At 35.2% G+C, this 23,342-nt stretch overlaps 1 protein-coding gene across 11 annotated transcripts in view; it reads right to left on the bottom strand.

Annotated features, from left to right (window-relative positions):
• Positions 1–23,342, bottom strand: part of SPOCK3 (SPARC (osteonectin), cwcv and kazal like domains proteoglycan 3) — a 469,987-nt gene that overhangs the window by 97,632 nt on the left and 349,013 nt on the right. For 7 of the 11 annotated variants that reach the window (XM_030492175.1, XM_030492178.1, XM_030492172.2 and 4 more), the window contains 3 exons: positions 15,841–15,849; positions 15,696–15,741; positions 2,768–2,882 (listed from right to left, as the gene is read on the bottom strand). In XM_030492175.1, coding sequence (XP_030348035.1) covers positions 2,768–2,882; positions 15,696–15,741; positions 15,841–15,849 — 170 coding nt within the window. The remainder of the gene's footprint in view (positions 1–2,767; positions 2,883–15,695; positions 15,742–15,840; positions 15,850–23,342) is intronic. The other 4 variants (XM_030492176.2, XM_032920054.1, XM_032920055.1 and 1 more) reach the window with 1 other exon arrangement.

Genomic DNA, 23,342 nt, shown 5'->3' with positions numbered 1-23,342 from the left:
GACTGAATAAAAGAATGTCCATGCCTAAGAGTTTTTTCTCTAAGTGTTTTTCTACCAAAAAAAAAAAAAAAAAAAAATTACTAATGTGATTCTCCATTTGATACAATTATCAGCCTTCACCAGTAAGTAACCTCTCTGTCTATGCTATTACTTCAAAGAGTGACAGGTTTTATAAACAGAAATTTATGAACAAGGTAATAGGACTGCTTGCAAATGCTGCTTCTAATAACATAGAATTTAACTGTAAATCTGAGAATTTCAACTTGATGACACTACAGAATAATCTATTCAGCTATAACCGAATTTCATGCTTTTTTTCCCCTGGGGTAGCCCAAAGGTGCCCATAACCTTTTACTTATCTTGGAGGTACACAGCACATCCTCTTCCCTGACTGTGTCTTCAGGATAGTCTTTGCCACTCTTATCAGTTCACATGCTTAAAATTACTTTTCCTCTGCAAGAGTCTTGGGAATAATTTCTGTAACATCGATGGATTGATCTATACAGCAAATATGCCCAAAGGGAAATCTATGGCAAGTTCTTTATGAGGAGTTTGAGTTGAGTTACTAGTATGTTCCTAGTAACACATGAAAAGGTCTCAATTTATTTTTCCAGAACATATCCCCAACTGCCTTTCTTTAATAAAAATAATAATAATTATCCAATCGTTAAAGATCGTTAAAGAACATGCACAGAGATGAAGTGGAAAGGGAAAATTACTGTGATAAAGTTTTGTAGAGATTTATTCCCAACAGATTGAATGCACACAACTGATATATTAAAAATGGATACAGGTAGATAATATAACCTGACAGTTGATAATATAACCTTTCTCATCTAATTTTTATCAAGACTTATAAATAAGTGGACTTGCCTTTTGGGAACTTGGAAGAACAGATGGCCCTGTTGAAAATCGATATGCAAATTGTAGGTATGAGTGAAGGAACAAAATCTTGGACTAAAAAAATAGTGGTGAAGACACCAGCAGACATGACTGCTTGTGAATATGCTATTCATACTCTTATCCCACCATACTACAGAAAAGGCAGAAACTGAATGAAGAAAACCTCTTTAGAAAGCAAGCACGAAGCAATTGATTTCTCCTTGAACCTGACAATATGGGGGAACACGAAGACCTAAGGTTGGGAAATGCATACCCTGGCTCAGGACAGGTAGATAGAGAATTGCTTCACCTATCTTACAAGACCAGACTTGGAGTACTTATTACAATCACCAAATTGCTGTGATTCCAAAGTTTCACATTATGAGATTGCATTACAATCAGACAAGCTTTGCCTCTTATAATATTACCTTTCTAAAAGGGTGTCAGGGACTGTGGGAGGAATAATACAGATATGAAGACACATGTCAATACATTTATTAGTTTGAACACTGTATGCAGCTTCACCTAGTCTAAAAAAGTTTTCGGTCTTTACCCACTACATGTATACTTAACTTGGAGATGTCATTTTTTCACTGTTTTCAATAATGTGTGTGATACCTCTCAGAAATTGATTGTTTTGTCTGTTCACGCTTGACTCTGACATATTCCCCTGACAGTTCACATACCGTTGACATTAGACTACCTCAATTCATCTGCTAATAACTCTTGCACCTTATATTATACTCTATCAAACCAAAATGTCTAGCTCTACACGGAGATTGTCTGATATAAACAGTTTAGCTCTACAAATAATGTAGAGCTTTCCTGTTAATTAACTGCAACTGCAGATCAATAATAGTTTAAACTTTTCCTTTCACTATGCACTATCTTGCTTGCTTGAAAAGCTATAGATGAGTGTATTTAACATAACTAGACACTTGGAAAAACATTGCTTGTATCATTCATAAAACTACTGGCTCTCTAAGAAGCTTGAAATGATCCTCTCACATCAGACAAGAAAGTCTTTCATTTTCCTTAGCTCTTTTCAGCCACTACTGAGCTAAGTACTTTAACAGACACTTATTTCAATCAAGTTATTGAAGTTAAGCCTTTCTACTATGTTCTGTTTCCCATAATGAAGTGCAATAAAATGAACAACCCCACATTAAAACTGCAACTTGACTCTACCTCCTCAACAATCTCATGACTCAACTAAGCTTACGGTTCAGGTCCCTGCGTAACCACTTTCTGCCCCAGATAAGCCACAGAAGTGCATCGATATTTTGCCACTCTAAGAACCTACATAAACAGAGAATCTGGAACTGTTTTTTAAAAAAAAAAAAAAAAATCATCTACATTTGCATTCTGGAATAACTTTATCATATATTTGCTCCTCATATTTGACCAGTCCAGAATGCAAAGAATGGACAAATTGCTCGAATTCATGAAGAGAAAGAAAGAAGATAAAAAACCCAACATGTAAAAAACCATCTTACACTGTAACAGGCCGTTACCTACACTTTAACAGGCAGTTTTGAGTTCTCTAGCTTCATATAAGTGATGAAGTCAAAGTACTATATACAGCAGCAGAACATTATCATAATCATTATATTCATTTGGTAGTGACACAGTAGGTATTCCCTTAAATCTATTTGTATCAGCAACTTGCAATGTTTAAATATGTACACCCTGTAAATTACCAGCCTACCAAAAAAAAAATCAAATATTAAATATTCTAATCAAATCATGCATATATAATTACTTCTAAAATCCACTCTACTCATATGTTATTAAATAACTAAACTAATTATAGTGTGTTTATGATTTACAGTCAAGTCATGAGCGCTATAAAAAAGTCTACAGGATTAACTTTTAAAGTATTTACCTGTGCGTAAGCCTTCGGTGACTAAGGCAAACAGCAGTTTGTTGATCCTGTGCAACGCAGACCTTATGGCGACTACATTTCATCTTTAAACATGGATCTTTAGCTGGATCTAAAGCTAAAAATAATTTTAGAAAATTGTTAACATTTATCTAGAAACATGCAATTAAAAGAAGAAACATGCCACACATAAACCCCACCACATACGTGGAAGGGGGCTGGCCTGCTGCTTGTACAGCAGGCCAGACTGAAAGGCCCTGATTGTCACCAGGATAAAATGCAACACGCTCAAAGACAATGCAAAATGAAGCACTGCAAAATTCCTTACCCTATCCACTCCCTCCTGATCAGCATTTGCAACAAAGGCAATCAAAGGCTGCTGGTTTTTATTGTAGCTGAAAACACTTTTTTTAATATCAGAATTTGCTCAGGACTTCGAGGAAGTTTGCATATCCATTATCACAAACTCACAGAAGTGATAGGGTTGGAAGGGACCTCTGGAAATCACCTAGTCCATGGCAGGGAACCTCCCCTGCCATTATGTCATTCAGAGTACCAAATTTCCAAAGGAAACAATTTTGAACTGGATTCTGTTGCTTACGGTTCTCCATTTTGGTCATGCCCCTTCTAAACAGAATTAGGCTTGTGATTTTTATAGTTCAGAGGGAACTGCATTTCTGAAACCACAACAAAACCATAAGCCAAAACGTAATGCAAAACAAGTCAAAAAGGCAAATGACATTTGATCAGGAGTTTGGAACATTTGTTCATTCAAATGCTGGCTGCCACATTTTTAAAAGCTATAAGTTAGGATGTTAGTTTCTTCTTGTTCTTACTATGAAACAGTAACATTTACTGAGCTACCCTGCACAGTAATACTTCAGTAACTCATAAATAGTGATGTGCTGATCCATAAGCACATTAACTTGGAGAAGAGGAAAAGCATCCACTTACCAAATTCTGCTTTTGTGTAGCCAAGGAAGTACCCACCGCCACATTCTTAAACAATTTCCACTTTCTCACTGTAATCCCCAAATACTGATATTTCCACCTTGAAAGAAGTTTCCTTTCCCTGTTTACTAAGACACAGCTGGGTTCTTCTGACTCAACATTAAGTGCTGAACAATGACACTGTCTGAATTTACTGAGCAATTATAACTGAAACAAGATATTAGTAAAAGAAAAAAATAAACTAAAATATGGTTTGTATAACTCCATCCTTAAATACAAATTCTACCTGCAATATTCTAGGTCTCTTATTTCTGCTTTGTGGGGTTTTTTTGTAGCTGTTCCTTAAGACATTAATCCACACGCATTTATAGCTACACTTCAAACCACAAATACTAATTTCTGCCTAGAATAATCCTGTTCATTACTTAGTATTAAATTTGTATAGCATATTTCCTGAGTAACCATGCCTATGCCTATATGACAATACAGAAAAGTTTCTGTAAATTTATGCTTTCAAAAGAAACAATCAACTTCTCCCTTCTCTGACATCCATGATGTCTTTTGGGGATTCCAAACTCAACTCTTCTACTTCAGTTTAATTCCACCCAGTCCACACACAAAACCAAACAAAAAAAACCCCAAAACCAACCCAACACAAAAACCAACCAACCCACCCACCAAAACAAACAAAAAAACCCCCGACAAAAAAACCACCCTAGTAAGTTTAACACCAAAGCCTCGCTTAAAGTCTCTACTGAAAATGCTAAATTGCACAATCATGCAAGAAAGCTATGAACAGCTAGAATTCAGTTTTTCTGTGTTCATCTTTACTTCAGCATATTACTGTCCAGTCTACACCGGTATTTCAGAAATGCTCTCTCCCTGTTTTTCACATTTGCTTATAAAATCTATATTTGTATACACATTTTCTGAAAGTAAAGTCATGTTTCCTCTGTTCTTCATGATCAAAAGTAAACTTTTAACCATACGTCTACTTGAACTGACAGATGATATTAACGTAAGGCTGACTAACCATGTATGCAGGAAACAAAAACCATGATCATTAGTTACAGTTTCAACACATGAGTTTGTGGTGTGAAGTACAATTAAATATAGTCTAAGCTATGACTCTGCCAGTTTTATTTCCTTCTTAAAAATGTATTCAGCTGTGCAAAACATACATCATACCAACAAAGCAGAAAAGTTATGGAATCATTAATATAATAATAATTCAATGCAGACGGAAAAGAAATATTTTGTTAATTACAGCATAGGACATATGCAAAGATGCAATCCTCTTCCAGGTATTTTTATTTCTACAGCAAACCAGCCATAAAACCACAATGAGTCATCCAAAATAAGTCTGATCATAATAATTCTAAACAAGTGGGAAGCAAATGCAGCAAAAAATGACTGAACTAGGATAACAGATTTGGAGTAAAAATAAGCAAGAGCGTATTCAGTATCCTTCTCCAATATTCTTTAGATTTTAGATTCCATGTAAAATACTTTCTCTGCTTAAAGTCACTTAATGTACTGGTCCAAGTACCTCTTCCCAGAATGTTCTCTGATGGAGACACTAAGGTAGCAATACTGGAATATGATATTAGCATATCTTTAAATAACTGCTCTGCAAAACTGAATAGATTAATGGAATAAAAATACATAAGAGGAGAAATCTGGAATCACATAAGGATGCTCAGTTCAGTATCTTTAAGGAAAAGGAGTGAATGGAGGAGATCATGTAACTTTCCATTCCCACTGAAATGGTTATTTCTTATCTCAAGTTCTTGGGACTCTGAAGGTGCGTTTAGACAATTTCACAAAGATTTAGCAAGCAATAACATGTTTTTGACAGTGTTACAGGCAGAACCCAACTTTACAACCGCGAGATGGTACTGTCACACTTCATCTTTTTGACAGGGAAAACATCTAGTTTACTGCTGGAATCAGAATGACTTTATCCCTAGAAAAGAACACCAGGGGCCAGAGTTAAGATTCCATTTAAAACAAAATAAAAATTAAAAATATATATGTCAGTGGAACTCCAAGAGATTTGACTAGGAAATCAAATTAGAAACCAGCTTTGAAAATGTGACAACACAAAGAAGTGCTGGATTTTGACAGCACTATCAGAAAGATAGGAAGAAAAAGAAACCAAGAACTGCATTGAATGCTGATGCTCCATTAGGTTCCTCAGGTATTTAACAGGCTTTTTCACCAAAGATTGCTCTAAACCAGATTGTTTGGAATTCTGTGTTAAAAAACACATTTCTGTATAGCACCCATTCACAAACTGCACCTTTTAAATGAAAGTTAGTAATAGGTGTTCATTGGTAAAGCTCTATTGTTAGAAATCAGCTGCGCAAGACAACAGAATATCTGCAAGGCAACCACTTCCTGGTCCTATGTTGATATTAGACTCAGCTGTCCAATATCAACATTGCTGTTCATTTTACTCCTCAAAAAATTTTCTTCAAAGAAAATTTAACATCTTACGCAAATGATTTATTCATAAATGTGGCTAACTGATAATATTCTGTGCATATACAGTGTTTGTTTCATTTGCTATGAAACAGAGAAGTTGAGGTTGATTGGCTGGTTCAGCACTCTTGGTGTTGCCATCGACATCAACTCACATTATCACTAAGTGACCTGCCGGACTTCTGGTTCTCTGTCAGCTACAGAAGTCTTTTTATGTCACCTTAGATGTGATATATGGCCTCCATTTTTCCAATACATTTTTCTGAAAATTTGTTCGTTACCAGTTTTAGTAATGCAGAAGTCACAGAAGAACATATGGTTTTGGACACATTTTTTGAAAAGTTGCAGTATCTTGTAACAGCAAGGGAGAGACCAAATAAATACAGAATTTTGGAATGTGAAAATGTCAACTACCCGAGGGGTCTACTCTTCCTGGACTGACACTATAGCTTAGCAAAAAGATAAAATACAGAAAGAAATGTTGCTAGAAACTTTGAAAAGCAACACAGGCCTTTCTCTTTATTCTTTCAGTATCACATGCTGTAGTCAACCCTATGCTATGAAGTACACAGCATTTATTATTAATTATTAATCTATTTCACACAATCTCACATTTTTTAATTTTTAACCTGCTTTTTAAGATGGGTGAACTTATGAATTGCATTAGTGATTTTCCCAGCTTTGAAAGGACTAAAAAATTTAGATATTTATGAAAGCATGAAAATGGCTTGCCCTTTTTTTTAAGTCTGTTTTGCTTCATACTTGGAACAGAAAAATGGAAAATTTTCATTGAAAATGAAGACTAAACCACAAGAAAGCAGTTTTCTAAAACCACAGTCTGAAGTTTTTCATGCTGGGGAAGAACTCCCCTTACAATGCAGGGACATACCTGACTATACCCAGTCACTACATGGTGTCACAAATTTCTTAAACTACTAGGAACATGCATAAATTTATTCTTGGGAAAGTTCCATTGATTTCATCTAAGCATGTAACTCAGTTAACTCTAGAAATACATGGCTTTGACGCTTTAATTCCTCACTGCATCTTCTAGCAACCCCTGACAAAACACGCCTGCTTTACCTGAGCTCACTCAGAGTACGCAGACTTGCACTGACAACAACATATATTCCTTTCCATTTCTGCTAAAATACGCTGCTATGAAACAGTACAACATTCACATCAAAAATATCACAAGTGTCATAATCCCACTGTGGAGCCATTTACGTATCCCTCAGAGCTATTTTCCTCAGCATGAAACAGACATCAATCTGAGTTTTTATCTGTTTCACATTTACTAAAATATCTCATAATTATGAAGGCTAGAGGCCTTTTTTTCCATAAATGAAATGAAAATGTAAATTGTACAGCACAATTATAACATCGTTTAAAAGAGCTGATTGTTTCCACTATGGTGAGGAGACTCTAGACGTAAGTAGTATGTTTATTTAAGGCTTGCCAGAAATCATTTCTTTATTAGCAGCTATAATGTATCAGCTGACTTCCTAGAAAGTCAGATACAACCAGCTTCTAAAGATGCAAGTATGATATTAGCTTCATTAGCTTGGTATTATTCAGCTTTATTTAGCTCCTGATATTCAGAAAAGTGTGCTTGCTACAGGTTATTTGCCTATATGCCTACTTTACATTTGTCCATATATTTGCCTAAAATACTATCAAATGTTGTGTTAATTATATTTGAACGAGCAGAAAAAATAGCATTGTCATGACAAGAATTACAAAAGTATAAAATACTTTCTAACATCTATTATTTCTCTAAGAGCTTGTAAACGAAAAATAATATGCTCTGCTGAAAAAACATGGAACAGCGTTAGGATCATCTGGTGACTTTTATAAATGGATATGGACTTGTTATTCTCACATGGTAAAGAAGCAATTAATATTTAAAAATTAAATTCAATTATTACTAATAGATCTACTTATTTGTAATTCAAATTTGGAAAAGCAATTCAGCAAAGCTTCCTATCATCTCTTTTGTAAGTTAATTTACAGCTAGCACTCCCAGAAACTGACATTAGCCAGAACATCATTATTATTGGGAATATAACAGAAAATCAAGATTAGCAAGACACGTCATAGGAATCCTCTTAACAGGATTTCTGTGGCAAAATCCACAGTAACTAACCATTATTTTACAATCTGATGAGTGCATTCAGACATGTTCCTAATATTCCATTCACAGTAAAATGAAAGGGGAAAAAGCTTAAAGACAGATTTTTCAGACTTAAATTCTATTTCCCTCCTCCAAAGCTTGTGATTCATTTCTGAGGGGCAAAGTGGGAAACAGCTAGACGTTTTGCTTTACTACACTTACCAAAACTTAAGCTATGTTTTAAAAGTGTCACATGAGTGGTTTAATTCCTCTAGTTTAAAAAGCAGGTCTGACAACTTTGCCTACAAAGTTTTCACATTTGACCATAGGGGACAAAAATATAAACGATCTACAACTTTTAACTAAAATACTAATAATTAGGTCAAATGCCTCGCTTACAACGATAGGTAGACACCTAGAAGGAAATTACTCGTATTGCCTGCTTCGATAAACCACACAATTCCTGAAGATGCCTAAAGACCATCCAGTGTCTTTACTTCTCCATTTCGAAAGATGGTGATTAAGCAGAACTTCTCATTGAGAAATGCACTGGTCTAGAGAGATGAGTAGAATCCCAGCAGTTTCCAGAAACAGAAGGGAGGAGAGCAAGGCAGAGCACATAAACACTCAGTTGATATTGTCAGCTAACACGGAATCTTCATATACTGATGCTTATTAAATGTTTTTATATCTTTAGCATTAAACTCTCATTTGAAATCTTTCGAAATTAACAGGTATTACACTACCACAGGCTGTAGTTTCCCTAACAGAGTTTTTAACTGAACGAAGTTTATACTTAATCCTAATTATTTACTCAGGTTTTGGGCAACGATGTGAGTATGGCTGGGTGAGTGGGGGAAATATGAAATCTGAAACTTTCCTATCAAGATTTTAAGAGCAATTACTGACTCCAGATTTGTTGAACATTGAGTGTTAATTACATAAGAACTTCAGGCACAATCCTGAAATCTTACAATTCTCTCACAATCCTGTCCATTTAAATACAAGAACGATGCAGAGGCTACTAACAGGAATTTTACATGACAGTGCCATACTGCAACTTCCTTGTCCTGGGATGTATGTTCTTTACTTACTGTAAATTAAATATTACTAAAGAGTTATGCGTAAGTCAATCAGAGATAAAAAGGATTATAGAAACAGACAAGAAACATTTTAGTTAAGAAATTAACTAAGAAAACAGGTTTTTAAATATGAGGAAGTTAAAAAAAGTTTCCAAAAGTCAACTTCCAACATTTAAAATGTGCTTTAAGAACTGTCATTCCTCTATCCAAGGAACAAAAACTGTAGTTTTGTAGAAAAAGTCTTTTTTCTTCTTTACATTCTTTATTTGCTTGGTTTTTATTCAAGGGTTTTACTAAGGTATTTCTTTTTCTCTCACCACTAAATAATAATGTGTGATTTCAGATTTCACATTTCTAATAACTACCTCTGCTACCTATTCTACAAGCTTTCTTAATAAATTCCTGTGGCAAACACAGGAAAGTTCATTAGGTAATTAAGTAAGCCTGTAAAGAAGCAGCAGCCCTAGTACACATCAAAACATATACAGGCACAGAGTCCTCAGGAACTCAATGCAGTTAACTAGGATATCCCAGTACAGTAGACTAGTAGGAGGACTTTAAAAATGAAGAAGTTTGCAGGACTGAACTTCAGCACATTTGTGAAATGCAAAGAAACAGTTCCACACACCCTTTGCTCAGCATGCTGCCAGCTTAAGAAGCTCTGGTGCTCTACCTCCAGCCAGTCACTGTACCCCATACCACAGTTCTGCTTTTCTGACATAACTATTTGTAAGTCTGAATGGCTACCAAAATCCATGATTTGGCCATGTTAAAAACAAAAATAAAATAAACTTTTTAATTTATGTGACGACAATTCAAGATTTGGTGACTGTACAGACCTAAAAGGAGGACCTAAAGCAAGGGTGGCAGGGGAGCAGGAATGAGGGGTTGAGCTGCTACTGAAAACAAGCAAAATTTCGTATGATGGGCTGGGTTTAGCCTCACTAAAACTCCTTTATATAGCCATTCTTAAAATAGCTCTAAGAATTTAGAATACATTCAGTGATTCCACAGAAATAAATTCTGAAACAATTTGAGATCCACGATTAAAAAAGCAGATATGTACTACCCAGTGAGCCTGAGCTAGAAGCCAAGACTGTGACCATATAGGACAAGGCACTTTCAAAGTATATCGTAGTAGAGAAATTTATAAAAGAGAAATAATAAAAGAACCACTAAAGCACAGCATCAGATAATGAACAAAAAAAAGCCATTAAAGGTTTCCTCTGACATTATGAAACATCTTTTCAGGCAAGGGCTGGCTGAAAGTAATAAAAAGCAGTGGGAATCTGTTTAACACAGGGTTTGGAGTATCTTCTCAGTGAACAGGATTCTTAAACATACCCAAATACCTGAAACTGGAAACTATTCACCAGATTAAAATGTCATCTCAGATGCAGATACAGTATCTTTGTTGGAGGACACTATGAATTTCAAAAAACAGAACTGAAAAGCTGTTAATATTTCATGATTATTTACTATTAAGACTAAACTGTATTTAATGTGATATGGATTACATTTTAATTGCAAAGTACTGCATTTTAACTTTAAAGTTATGAATATATATTTCTAGTTTAAAAAACATCAACAGTTTTGCTATAAAAACTAGATCATGACTGCACATACCAAATGTAGCAAACTTAAATCTACATGACTGTTTTCACAGTCTTCAACTAATGAATCTTTATTAAACTCCCTTAAGACTTCTCAAGGCTTGCAAATGAGTGATTCGAATTATTTTGTTGAATATGACTCTAAATGGTTTCAGCTCATAGCACAGAAACGTACTCACAAATTATAGAGAACTGTTAGCACGTATTTGCATATCTTTAGTTATCCAAATTATTACAGAACTAAGTAGATGAAACATAAAGAGCTAAAAGGCAAAGACTCAAATAAAAGTGTTTGAAATTGTTTCAAAATCTATTTCTGCTGTGAAATGGTATTTACAATACTTCTGCTGTAAAGAGACATCTAATATAACCTGATACTATAAAAGCCAAAAATAATTCAGCAGAATGGTTTACAAGAAATGTTATTAATATAGTTACAAACCAACTATACCTTCAGGGTGTTCATCCTCCATGGAAATGTCATTTCATATTTTTTCCATTACATGAAAATATTCCACTATTCCTCCAAGGTACTTCTATTGAGCAATGGAAAACATCCTTTCCACTTTGAAAAATTACACCAGTGTCTTTGTGTATGCAATTTTATTCAATAGCTACACCCTCCAAGCTCTGCTACCATCTGTAGTCTAAAAATAAAATGCACCTAAGTATTCTGTATATTTTTCTGTGGTGTAAAAGTGGTATATGAAGAAAACATGTTAGCAAGTATTGTTGTTTTCTTTTCAATTGAGAAAACATTGATAAAACATACATTTAAGGTACTAAAATGTTCAACTTGGAATAGTTCAAAACACAAAACATCCTAATTGCTTGTTTCTAAAACCACTCAAAATACAAAAACTGCCCTTTAGCACTAACTAACTATGATTAATAGAACATTCTAATTTATTCCAACAATAATACCTGCTGCACATGATTGTTTATTAAGAATTGATACTGTGGTATTTATAGAAATAGATAAGCATTTATGTGTGTGTATATATATCATATACAGTCAAAATATTTAAAAACATTTTTCTATCATCTTAGATGTATATATGCAAACGAGAGTTCAATGGGAACAAGTACTGTTTGGACAAATGTCACATGTTGCTTTAAGGAATGGTATTGGTGGATTGCAATGCAAATCATACTATTTTTCCATCTTTTAAAATAACTTAGATTTTGCAGCCCAGGAGTAAATATCACTACACATTTCCATAGTAAGAGCTAACCTCCTGGAATGCTTGGACATGTATTTCCGTATAACTACTCTCACTAATACTCAAGGAATTACACAGATCTGTCTACCTGAGCAATTTTTACATACTTAACCATATTAACGTAAGAATGCCTTTCAAAATAGATCAAATTATAGAGGAGTGAATTAAGACACTCAGTATTATATGCACAGCTACTGGTTCTCTGAACCACTGACTTCTCAAATATTAGAAAAAGAATATTAGCATTAAGATTTGCGTTCAGATTGAGGATGCATTTTAAAAAAACATAAAGATATATTAGCCATACATAGTATATCTATGAAAATCTTAGGAAAGGTTTTAGTAGTCATATAAATCTTAGGAAAATAATAACTATGTGTAAACCTCAAAGATATGCCTATATGGCAAGCACTGGTTCCTCAAAAATACTACCTATAAATTAATACGGGTGTTGGCTGAAAACAATTTGAAGGTCCTCATATATTGTTGATTTTGAGCAGAATATGGATACATAATACAGGAGAACATAATAAACATAATAATGAGAACCCATTTGTTTGACTACTACTTCTATCAACAAGGAGTTACATCTGTACCAGGTACCTATACAACAGCCTAAAAGACAAAGAGGTGAAAGAGAGATAAGAGTAGAGATAAGAGTATTTTTAAATGACAACTAACAATTTGAAAACACAGACATAAAGCTAAAGATTCTACCACCACCTTTATTATAGGTAGTCACCTGGCATTTATGCAGTTTAAAGGTCTTCATATTTGTCCATATATAGATTTTAAAACTTCCAAATATCTATTTGTAATTTCATCATGTAAAGTTGCTATAATTTAAATAAGCAAAGAAAAATATTTCTGTAAATGCACTAGTAATTCCTATAATCTGTTGTTTCCATAGCAAATAGGAAAAAATATGACGTCTAGTAGACCTGGACTTCAGATCTTTTAATGCCAAAAAGATGCCTTGCTTATTCCATACTTTCACAGATTTATAGGTAATTTTCTGAAAAGACAATAATTGATAAATAAGAAGAAATAAAACACTGATAAATTAATTATTTCTCTCCTGAAAGAACTTATCTGCAAGTATCTTCAGCAGTATTACTACAAACTTTAACACAACACACATGGGAAGTTGCTACTGCTCTTGTTTAAACATCTTTAGTGAACAATTTTAGTCTCTTACTCCAAGTCTATTTCTACATTTCAAAAATCTGTCCTTCACTTAGGAGTTTCATGTTTTCATGGAACGACAGAGACTATCAGAATGTACACCTAAAACTTAGTTGTTACAGTCTACCAACTCTCACTTTTTCCCATCTTATTAAATAATATGAGGAAAAAAATGTGTTGAGATTGTCACTCCTGTATGTCTTTTATTGGCAAACACAGGGAATCATAACAGACCTGATTTCTTCAGTAAATAGTGAACATTACATTCACTCCCAAGGAACTGACATTTGCAAGATTGCCATGCTTTTTAAGTATGAATGGTTCTTCCCACAAAATAACACCCATGATCACTTTTCCCATCTGATGAGAGAGGCTTGAGTGTATTAACAAGTACATGGTACTTCCATAGTTATATTTTATTCCCAGGAATATTTTGCTGTGTTTAAAAAAACCATTTCCCATTATACTTAAAAGCAAGAGGAAGCCAATTCTGCCAAGATATTGACTGGGAAACCTTTTTCTACCTTTTAGTATGCCTTTCAGATCTAGCCAGTAATGTTCTTTACAGACTTTCAATAAAATAATAACAGCATGCAAGACTGATTAATAAAGAATATCTGTATGTCAATCAGAGTCTAAAAAATGTCTAACACTTGAGAAACCGTAAATCTTTTGACATATAGCTCCATTCAATATCATTGCTAAACTCAATACAAAAACCATAGCCGTTATTGCAGGAAAAGTGAAAAGCACTGGGAGGTAAAAATACTCAACATGCTTTAATTTATATGACTGCCAAATTAAGACACTGAGCAAAATTTATAGTGTATTCAATTCAATGGCTTCTGATGATTTTGCCACCATAATAAGTCATTAAAGTATAACCTATTCTAGTTCTCGTATTAAAAACTTATTATCAAAAAACAAAGAAGAAAGGGAATAGACTAAAGGTACTTTGTAGCTAAGTGATAAGCCTGCTTCTTAGATGAGGTAGTTTACCAAAAGAAAGGAATCTTGTTCTCTAAGGAGTCAGAAGACTTAAGTCAAGGACTTTTCCTTATGTAGTAGAATATAATGAGAAGACACACATAGTCTGTGAAATTGTCAGGTTCTAAAATATTCAGGCTGTCACAGATCTAAATTAATATTTACAGATTTCCACCATACTAGACAAGAACCACCACAATTCACAGAGTAGTGAAAACAACTGTGACTTCTTTTCCCCCTCCCTCTACTCCTCTCTTCCACTAACTGGCAAAACAAGCCAGGTGCATTCATTTAAGAAATTAAGGCATTTCCTTTCACAGGCTTACTGCAGTAATCCTGAGTTAAAGTGACAAAGGCATAGAACATGCTGGAAAGTCCACTTCAAGAGATGTGGTTGTAATATAATACAATTCTTTATAAATCTCCCTTCAAATTCAGTATCCCCTATGGAAGAATTTCCTTAAATCGAGTAAACATTGTTTTTGCGAAATATTTTAATCTCAGTCTCTTGTGTACAAGCCCCCACACTGTTTCTTCATTACATTTGTGTCACCCCTATTATCAGAAAAGACAAAGACTCTGAATCGCTCCTTGTACCAATTGCAAAAAATAAAATGTATCCAGAGTCTCAGCAGTTTCACAACAGTAGTCATACACTTTGAAACAACATACATGAAGTGGATTGTATTGACAGTAAACATTAAGTTCCAATGCCCGGGGAAGGAATGTTTAATGTGAAAATTTGCTGCGGTTGCTCAAATGATTCTAAGGCTGAAATCGTTGTACTGTAGCATTAGCAAAGCTCCATCTGTGTTTTGCCTCAAGACAGATCACGTGAACATGACAGAGACTTCTAAAACTGTTTTTCTAGATCTTGTTTTATCAGACAGCTATAAAAAGAGACTTCCAACGTTTTAATTTTTTTTTTAAATGCAAAAGACAAGTATCAGATTACATGCCTGTTTTTCTTCAAATGTCCTAGAGAAAAAGCAGCAGTGCATAAGGTATATGTAAATAAATAAAAAAAAAACCTCCCGAACCCCAAGTTTGTATGAGGGAAACGGGAAACTTTAAGCTACTTTGGAGGCTCATAACGCTCCCATCTCTAATCAATAAGAGTTTGCCAAAAACCACAGATATAAGATTATGATTAGGCTGAATTTCTGGCCCTCTTTAAATCAATCATTTGAAGAGGGAGAAAATGACACAAATTTACAGAATTTTCAAGAACGGGGGCATAATTGCTAATACTTAAATTTTATCCTATACAAATAACTAGTAGCAGAATCTTACCTTGATCAAATGGTTTACCCGGACTCCATGTACGGAAATAATCATCCTAGAGAGGGAGAAACAACCTACATTTAGTAAAATATAAAGACTCAATGTATACATGAAAAACTCACAGAACAATGAAAGACAGAAGACGTATACCAACCTCTACTTCCTAGAAAAGGCAAGCAGTTAAGAAAAAAAAAAGGGGAGAGAAAAAGATTACAGTCATCATAATGGGACAAATCACCCACAAAAAATAAAACAATGTCATTCAGAGGCCATTTGTACTCATTAAGTAAAAATGCTATTTAATGTTACTTTCCAGCACTTAAAATAGAAAAAGTATTTCTCACAGTACTTACATAGGTAATGTTTCTAACACTGCTTTTAAAATGTTACAGTAGTTTTCCTGTACTTTAAGTTCTAAGATACTGATTAACTCTTTACATTTTCCATGAATGATTTTTCAAAACCAAAGCTGCAAAATAGTAATCAATAAAATATAGCTACATTTTAAAGAATGATACATGAATTTTAGAAAAATAAATATTCTGCTATGTAGTTGTCAACTGCATCAGTAAGAACTGTCATTAAATAAGTCTAATTAGCTCTGTTATCTACAAATCATCTTCCTAAACATAAAATATCCTCCTAATTATATCATCAGCTGTATTAGACTATAATTTCAAGAAGGAAAACCTTGAATTAAATAAATTGCTTTCAAGATTTTTAAGAAATTTTATTAACTACAGTTTCATAGCTGAAGTAAATAAAGTGATCTGCACACCTCCGATAACAGGTGGAGCAGAAATATGATTGGAATTATTTACTATTATGTCTTAAATTAAGTCTCTATTCTCTAGAATACAACATTTGAAAGACTGTACCAGATATTTTAATGTCTGCATAAATTAAGGTTCACAAACTGCAGTGGGTGTATTGTCACATCCAGCAGTTCTATCCCACTTGCTAAGATACCACCAAAACGGCCATAAAGAAACCTCAATTTCTAAAAAATTGCAACTTCTGAAAAAATGTGACTCTTGTATAGTTGCCAAAGCCACGTAATCACAACCTCAAATGATCAAGCATCAAGCACATCTTTACAGGAACAAAACACTCTCTGTGTTTTAGTAGTTCAACAGTCTTATCTCAAAGGGGTGGGGAAGTGGTTGCAGCCTAAACTGTATTTCAATGATTATGCTTTATTAGCATAAATGTTATGGGAATGTGTGTTTTGAAAACAGAAGAGAGAAATTAGCAGAATCTGGACGTGCAGAATAGAACCACAGTTTTGTAGCAATACTTATACATTCTGTCTACTCTGATGCAGCACAGATTAACAATCTATGACTTCTTTTTTAATCATGCAAGATAAGCAGAAATTACAATTATGACAGTGTTTTCCAACTGTATCCCTCCTAATAGTAACTATGGAGATGTTATTCCTGCAGTGGTGTTCTGAACAGATTTGAACGAGCTTTAATGCAATGCTGTTCATTCCATGATTCCACCGTCCCTGGAAGTGTTCAGAAACCATACAGATGAGGCCCTTAGTGACACAGTTTAGTGGTGGACTCAGCAGTCCTGGGTGAATGGTTGGACTTGATGGTCTTCAAGGTCTTTTCCAACCTAGTTAATTCTATAAAAAAAGCTATTAGAACAAAAGAGCAGTCATCCTGACACCAAAATCCCTTCTAAAGCAAGGCATCCTGCATTATGCTTAAGGAAGAACATAGAAGTGAGGCTTGTACAAATTACACGTTCTCAATTTGGCCTCAAAATAACCAGACAATAAATAAATTCTTGTTCATCTCTATACTGCAGACAACTTCACAGATCCCAAATACAATATCCCTCAGGCACTTCTAGAAATAAGTCTTAGCTGACTGACTTCTGACTACAAAGCTACTCCATATATTTCTGTTACCCTTCCCCGAATCTTTTCTAATCTATTTTTTTTTTAAAAAACATAAGACTAGAATTACACAGATCATTCAAGATGAAATGGCACAACACATCTATACACAATACAGTAACATTTTGTTCTGTATTCCTCTCCCTATTAAGGCTACCTCTCCACTTTCTTATTAGGTTGGGGGGGAGTGTTCTGGGTTTTGTTTTGTTTCGTTCTTTTTTTTTTTAATTGTACAATGGTTTGAATGGATTATGGTTTACATGAAATTTTCTATCTTAAATCCAAAACATATATACCCATATACCATATACATCAATACTGATTTTTCTAAAGAGTTGATTTTTCAAATCAACTGTTACTTAAAGAAAGTCCATTACTGGATATGTTAAAATCTTCATGTACCTCTAAAAATCAACATAAAATAGTTGACTGAGTTTCAGATTACATAAGGAAATTGCTTCAATAAATTGACGTTCTACAATTTTACAAATATTCCTAAAGCTATTTAACCTACCACGTGTATAAGAACCTGGCTTCCTGTTACAGTCAGACCTTTTCTGATCTTCAGTCAGTAAGAGTTGGATTATTATAATATCCTCTTGAGAATGTCAAGATGATTATGTAATTTACAAAGCCTCAATTTTCCTAATTTTAACATAAAATTAAAAACAGAATGAACAAATGCACAGTTTACAACGAGGCTGAGTAGCATCACAGCTCCAGCCAAAGTATCCTTCAACAACCTACAAATGCAAAAGCAATGTCTCAGGACAGAGCCTACAACACCTGATTTTCTTCAGGGGCTTCACTGCCTTGGCCCTGAGCATGTTAAAGCGCAGGTTGTAAAAGTATACAGAATAAAGCCTCAGATCTGTCACTGCTTTTTCAACATTTTCTAGCTAAAGGTATCCATGCATTTGAACTAGAAAATTCATCCTTACTGCTCTATGGGAAACTACATAAAACGTCAGTAATTCCTTCAAGTCTCTCTCTGTCTGAAAGACATATAAAGCCCTTCTAATAGCCATGTATGATGGATTTCAATGAGTTTAATATCCATGCCTTAAAATTATACATGTTTAAGCATTATGCTCAGCCAAGGTCAGTGTTGAAGTGTTTCTAAGAATTGAAGTTCATGCTCCAATTACATATGCACTTTGAGACTAATAAACATTTTTTATGACAGCCTTAAGAAAAGGATTCAAAATGACCAAAAGCAGTTTAGTCAGAAAAGTTCTATTAAAATAAATAAATAATAAAAAATAAAAAATAGAAAAAAGTATTTTGCCTTGAACACTTCTATTGCTTCTTTTTGGAATTCTATATTCTTCTATATGAATTCTCTCTTCATTCTTAAAAAGCAGTACAGTAAGAGAGAAAAAAGCTCACTGAATAAAAATCACACCTGACGATGTAGTTATGTAGCAGAAGTTTTGAGCTTCTGAGATAGGAAAATAATAGAATCATATTATTGTGTCTTGTGTAGAGCATTTGTTACAGCATTTTATTGATCTCTGCAACATTTTCTGTAGATGCTGCCATATATGGCTGACATCACTTTAATTATTATCCAACAGAAATCTATATTGCTAATCGTACATATGCACACACAATGAGTCTGACTCAGAGAACAGCAGGTATCCTCAAGCTGGGATGGCAGTTTCCTCACAAATATTTTCAGACCAAGGTTGACCCAAGAAAAAAAAACATGGATAAAGCAAATCCAGCCCTTGTTCCAGGTTCATATTTCATCTCTAGTATGGCCTATGCATTAAAATCCTATGTATTAAAAGCAAACCTGATTTATGTCAGAGAATCCACTGAAATTGAAGCAGTTTTCTAAGTTTATAAGTATCTTTATATTTTATCCAAATATAACTTCGCTGCTATAGAACAGGTTGTACAGTGTGAGATAATGCTTCATACATAATGCCCTTTCAAGGAACAATACTTCTAACAGTTACCAAAGCAGGAAAGACACAAGATTTCCTGAACTTTCAATACCAAATTGAATTCTGCCCATACAAAATTCCACTCGGATTTTAAACGATTAATCATGATGTAAAAAATACATATTACTGTTGGCCTCTCTATTCCTACATAGGGCTTTGGGGTTTTTTATCAAAAAATAGCTACATGTTCCAATTTGTAGATGTACATGAAATCATATTTTGACAATTTCAGAAACAGAAGTCTTTCAGGCTGCACATGCTCAATAATATAACTTAAAACCCACAGTATTAGACAGATTTTTTTCCTTGCTGCGATTAGCTGTAAGACTATTATGCTGGTTTTAATTCCAAGAAGTTCTTAATCGGTTTTCTATTCCATTTCTTCTATCTGCGTCTCAAGTACGTACATCTGGTTTTCATCTGATCTGAAAGCTCTTCACCTCTTTTAGGCTAGGTCTTTGCTATTCAGTAGTTATGCTATTTTCAGACTCCATTTCAACAAGCCAAATGATTTGAGCCAATAGTCCAACATTGCAGCTTTCCACTTGCCTCAAGCTCACTTCTGCAGCAGACTTGAGCTCACCAAGTTCTCTCCCCTTCACATCTTTCCATTTCTCCAATAGCGAAGAGTTTGACTCATCTGCACCAAACCTTCCCAGTGACTCTGTAACACGTTTTTATGTTCTAAGTCTCACTGAAATAGCTCTGATAGAGGTGTCACCCAATACTTGTCCCAGCCTCATTCCAGTGCTAGAAAAAGAAAGTTAGCACCAACAGTGTGCTGAATGTATTCTTCTACTTATATCTTGCTCTAGGACCGTCAGCCTAACATCAGCAAGACTGACATTACCCTGCAGAGCCATAAATTGCTGGTCACATGGGGAAGTGTTACAGTAATTAAAGAATGAGGCACCATGAAAGCTTCCATCATATGGAAAATCCACCACTCCTGAATACTGCAGTTCCCCCAAATAAATGAGGGCCACAGGTAGCATACACAGAATAACTAAGATACTCCAGCCACATCTAATGAGAGTACTACCCCAAAACATAAACTATAACTGGGGAAGGATAAGCTACACCATGACAGTGCATGATGCTTGTGTATTGGGAAATTATTCAACCTGAAATCTGAGCCAGTCTGAAATCCTCACCCCTGATACAGACATGCTCTTCAGCAGCATGTGAATACCCAACTGCCTATCAGATGGTGCTTTTCATCTCTGCTGACCTGCATAGACATCTCATCTATTATAAGTCATGTAAACACTCTTGTATGAATGTGGAGCATTAGTTTAGCCAACTAACTGCAGGATAGTACACTCAAGGGAATAAGGTAGCTACCACACTCCCCAGCACTACATTTACTATTGCAGCATCTTATGTGTCTCAGAACATCTGTGAGGGCAAGAAGCCTGGACAGACCATGTGCTTCTGAGCACTTTTTTTACTAATTGTCCCAGACATATTGAAGAGGTTGCTTAACCTGTAGGACAACATGAACATACCTTATGTGATGCCACATAGCTAATGACATGAAGTAGAACTAGGAGGAGAACTAGTTTAGGGAGAGCAGGGAGTGTTTGTAAAGTGTATTTTTTTGGGCTCTATAGTTTCTTCTCAACAGGATACACCACTTCTCACCAGCTGAGATACCTCTTATGCTTCCCATGAAGTGACCTTTGAGGATTCTTTTCCAACACTCAAAAGAGGCAGAAAGCAGGAACCCTTCTTTAGTGAATCAAAGTTTAAAGAAAAAAACAACCGGATTTATTACCTGGACTTAAGAAAAAATAGACAGATTTTTACAGGCTAGCAGAAAGGTGACTACTACCATATTTGACTCCTTTCCTCAGATTAAGTCTCTCATTAGAAATACAATTAGTTTTGCCAAAACCAGCAGAAGCAGTTCAGTGCATAAAGTACCTCAGACATAGACAAATGTAGTGCCACTCCACATTCAGTACTTCCAGGAACTGGTCAATCCTTAAGATCAGTTTAATAAGTCAAAGAATTCATATGAGAAAATAAACACCAGAATACTGAACCACCACAGAAGTAAGATCAGCACTATTTCTCTGGTAGTGAAAGACATCAACAACTCTAGGCAAGATTGAGGCTTGCTGCACAACTCCTTTCTTCTTGTTTGGCACCTAGCCTCCTTGAGTGGGGTGCTGGAGTGACAGGTGGAAGGATGCCGGTTTGCTCCTCAATGCTCCAGGGAGGCTGATGTCAGCTTCCACTGCTGCTCCAGACTCCTGGGCCATGCCACCCCCCAGGCCGGTATTCACAGGACTGGCAAAGCACAATTAGAATCAATAGCTGCTTCCAGCAACTCTGGCCCTCAGCTCCCCACACTCAGTATTTATCCTGCTCCCTTTCTTTGCCTCGTGCTTCTAGTACCATTGATGAGACTGGGCTAGATGCCACCACTTTTCAGCCCTCTCTCTACTTCACAGATCTCATTCAGTAATATTTCTGTGGAGGCTATTTGGTACTAGCAGCATTACTAACAGCACATCTGAATAGCACAGTATTGAAATCATTTGCCAAGAAATACCAAATGCTTACTAAAGCTTATATTCGGAAATACAGAGAAAATACTGAAAAACATTTTGAAGAGGAAAGAATTAACATCAAAACATGAACACTGCAAGCTTCTAAATTCCAAAAAAATTTAAAGCATTGTCTCTTTAAAAGTGCATCTCATATTTCTCATCATGAATAAAAAATAAATTAACCATTAAATTAACCATCTTTTCACTTTAAACACATATCAAAGTTTTGACCATGTTCCTCCTATTATCCTATCAAGACTCAACTTGTGAGGAGGGTCTTAAAACAGGTTAGACTACAGGATCTGTAGTCTAATACACCTGAGAGGAGTTGAAAACAGACTGTATATGTGAGGTGGAAGGCCATCTGTGGGACTTTCACATGCCTGTTTAGAAGGGCTGCTGTTCAGTTTCCTCAGATGCCCCTTCACTAACGCACAAGCTCTTGGCAACAAGGGCAAAACTTATTCCATGACCTCTACATACAATGCCACAGTCCAGAGAAGGACAGTTGAGACTGGCTGAACAGTAACAGACTATACAGAGAGATCAGATCTCACCTTGGGGCTGGAGGGAATGTACCCAAGTGTGTTGAAAGAGATGGCCAATATGATTGTGAAGCTATGGTTTGTATCTAAGAAAAATGGTTGACTGTATCAGGGAGATCTCTGGGAACTGGAAAAAGAGCTAGCATCTTAAAAAAATACAAAATAAGAAGTTAGATGCAGGGAACTACAGTTGAGGCAGCCTTACCTTAGTCCTTGTAAACATCAATGGAAAACATCGTCTTTGAGTCTTTTTCCATGCACGTGACAGACAAGAATAAATACTCAGCACAGACCCACCAAGGATTTGCAGTGCTTCATCACCCCAAACTGCCTTCTACAATGAAGTAAGTTTTGTGCACAAGGGGAAAATGGGAGCCATGCTGATCAAGAAAATACTGTTCAGTGGCTTTTAGCATACTCCATATTTAGAAATGAAGTCAAAAGAGACTTTTCTTGTCGTACTACATCAAATAATGACACTTTTGCCTTGCAGCAGAAAAAGCAGGGTGCCACTTTCAAGGGAGGCAAACTGCATGTTTGCTCTGAGAGAGTTCATTAAAAGAACACTCCTGAACAGTATCTTGATACAGAAAATACCATCTTAAGACCCAAACACTAGATATAAGGGGACTCTACAAAAATAGGGTCAGTTTGATTGACAGGGAGAACCACAGAAAGAAAATTTAGAGACA

Source organism: Strigops habroptila, chromosome 7 (genome assembly GCF_004027225.2).
Source record: "Strigops habroptila isolate Jane chromosome 7, bStrHab1.2.pri, whole genome shotgun sequence".
Lineage (NCBI taxonomy): Eukaryota > Metazoa > Chordata > Aves > Psittaciformes > Psittacidae > Strigops > Strigops habroptila.
The sequence above is the reverse complement of the archived record's forward strand: the minus strand, read 5'-3'. Positions and strand labels throughout refer to the sequence as shown.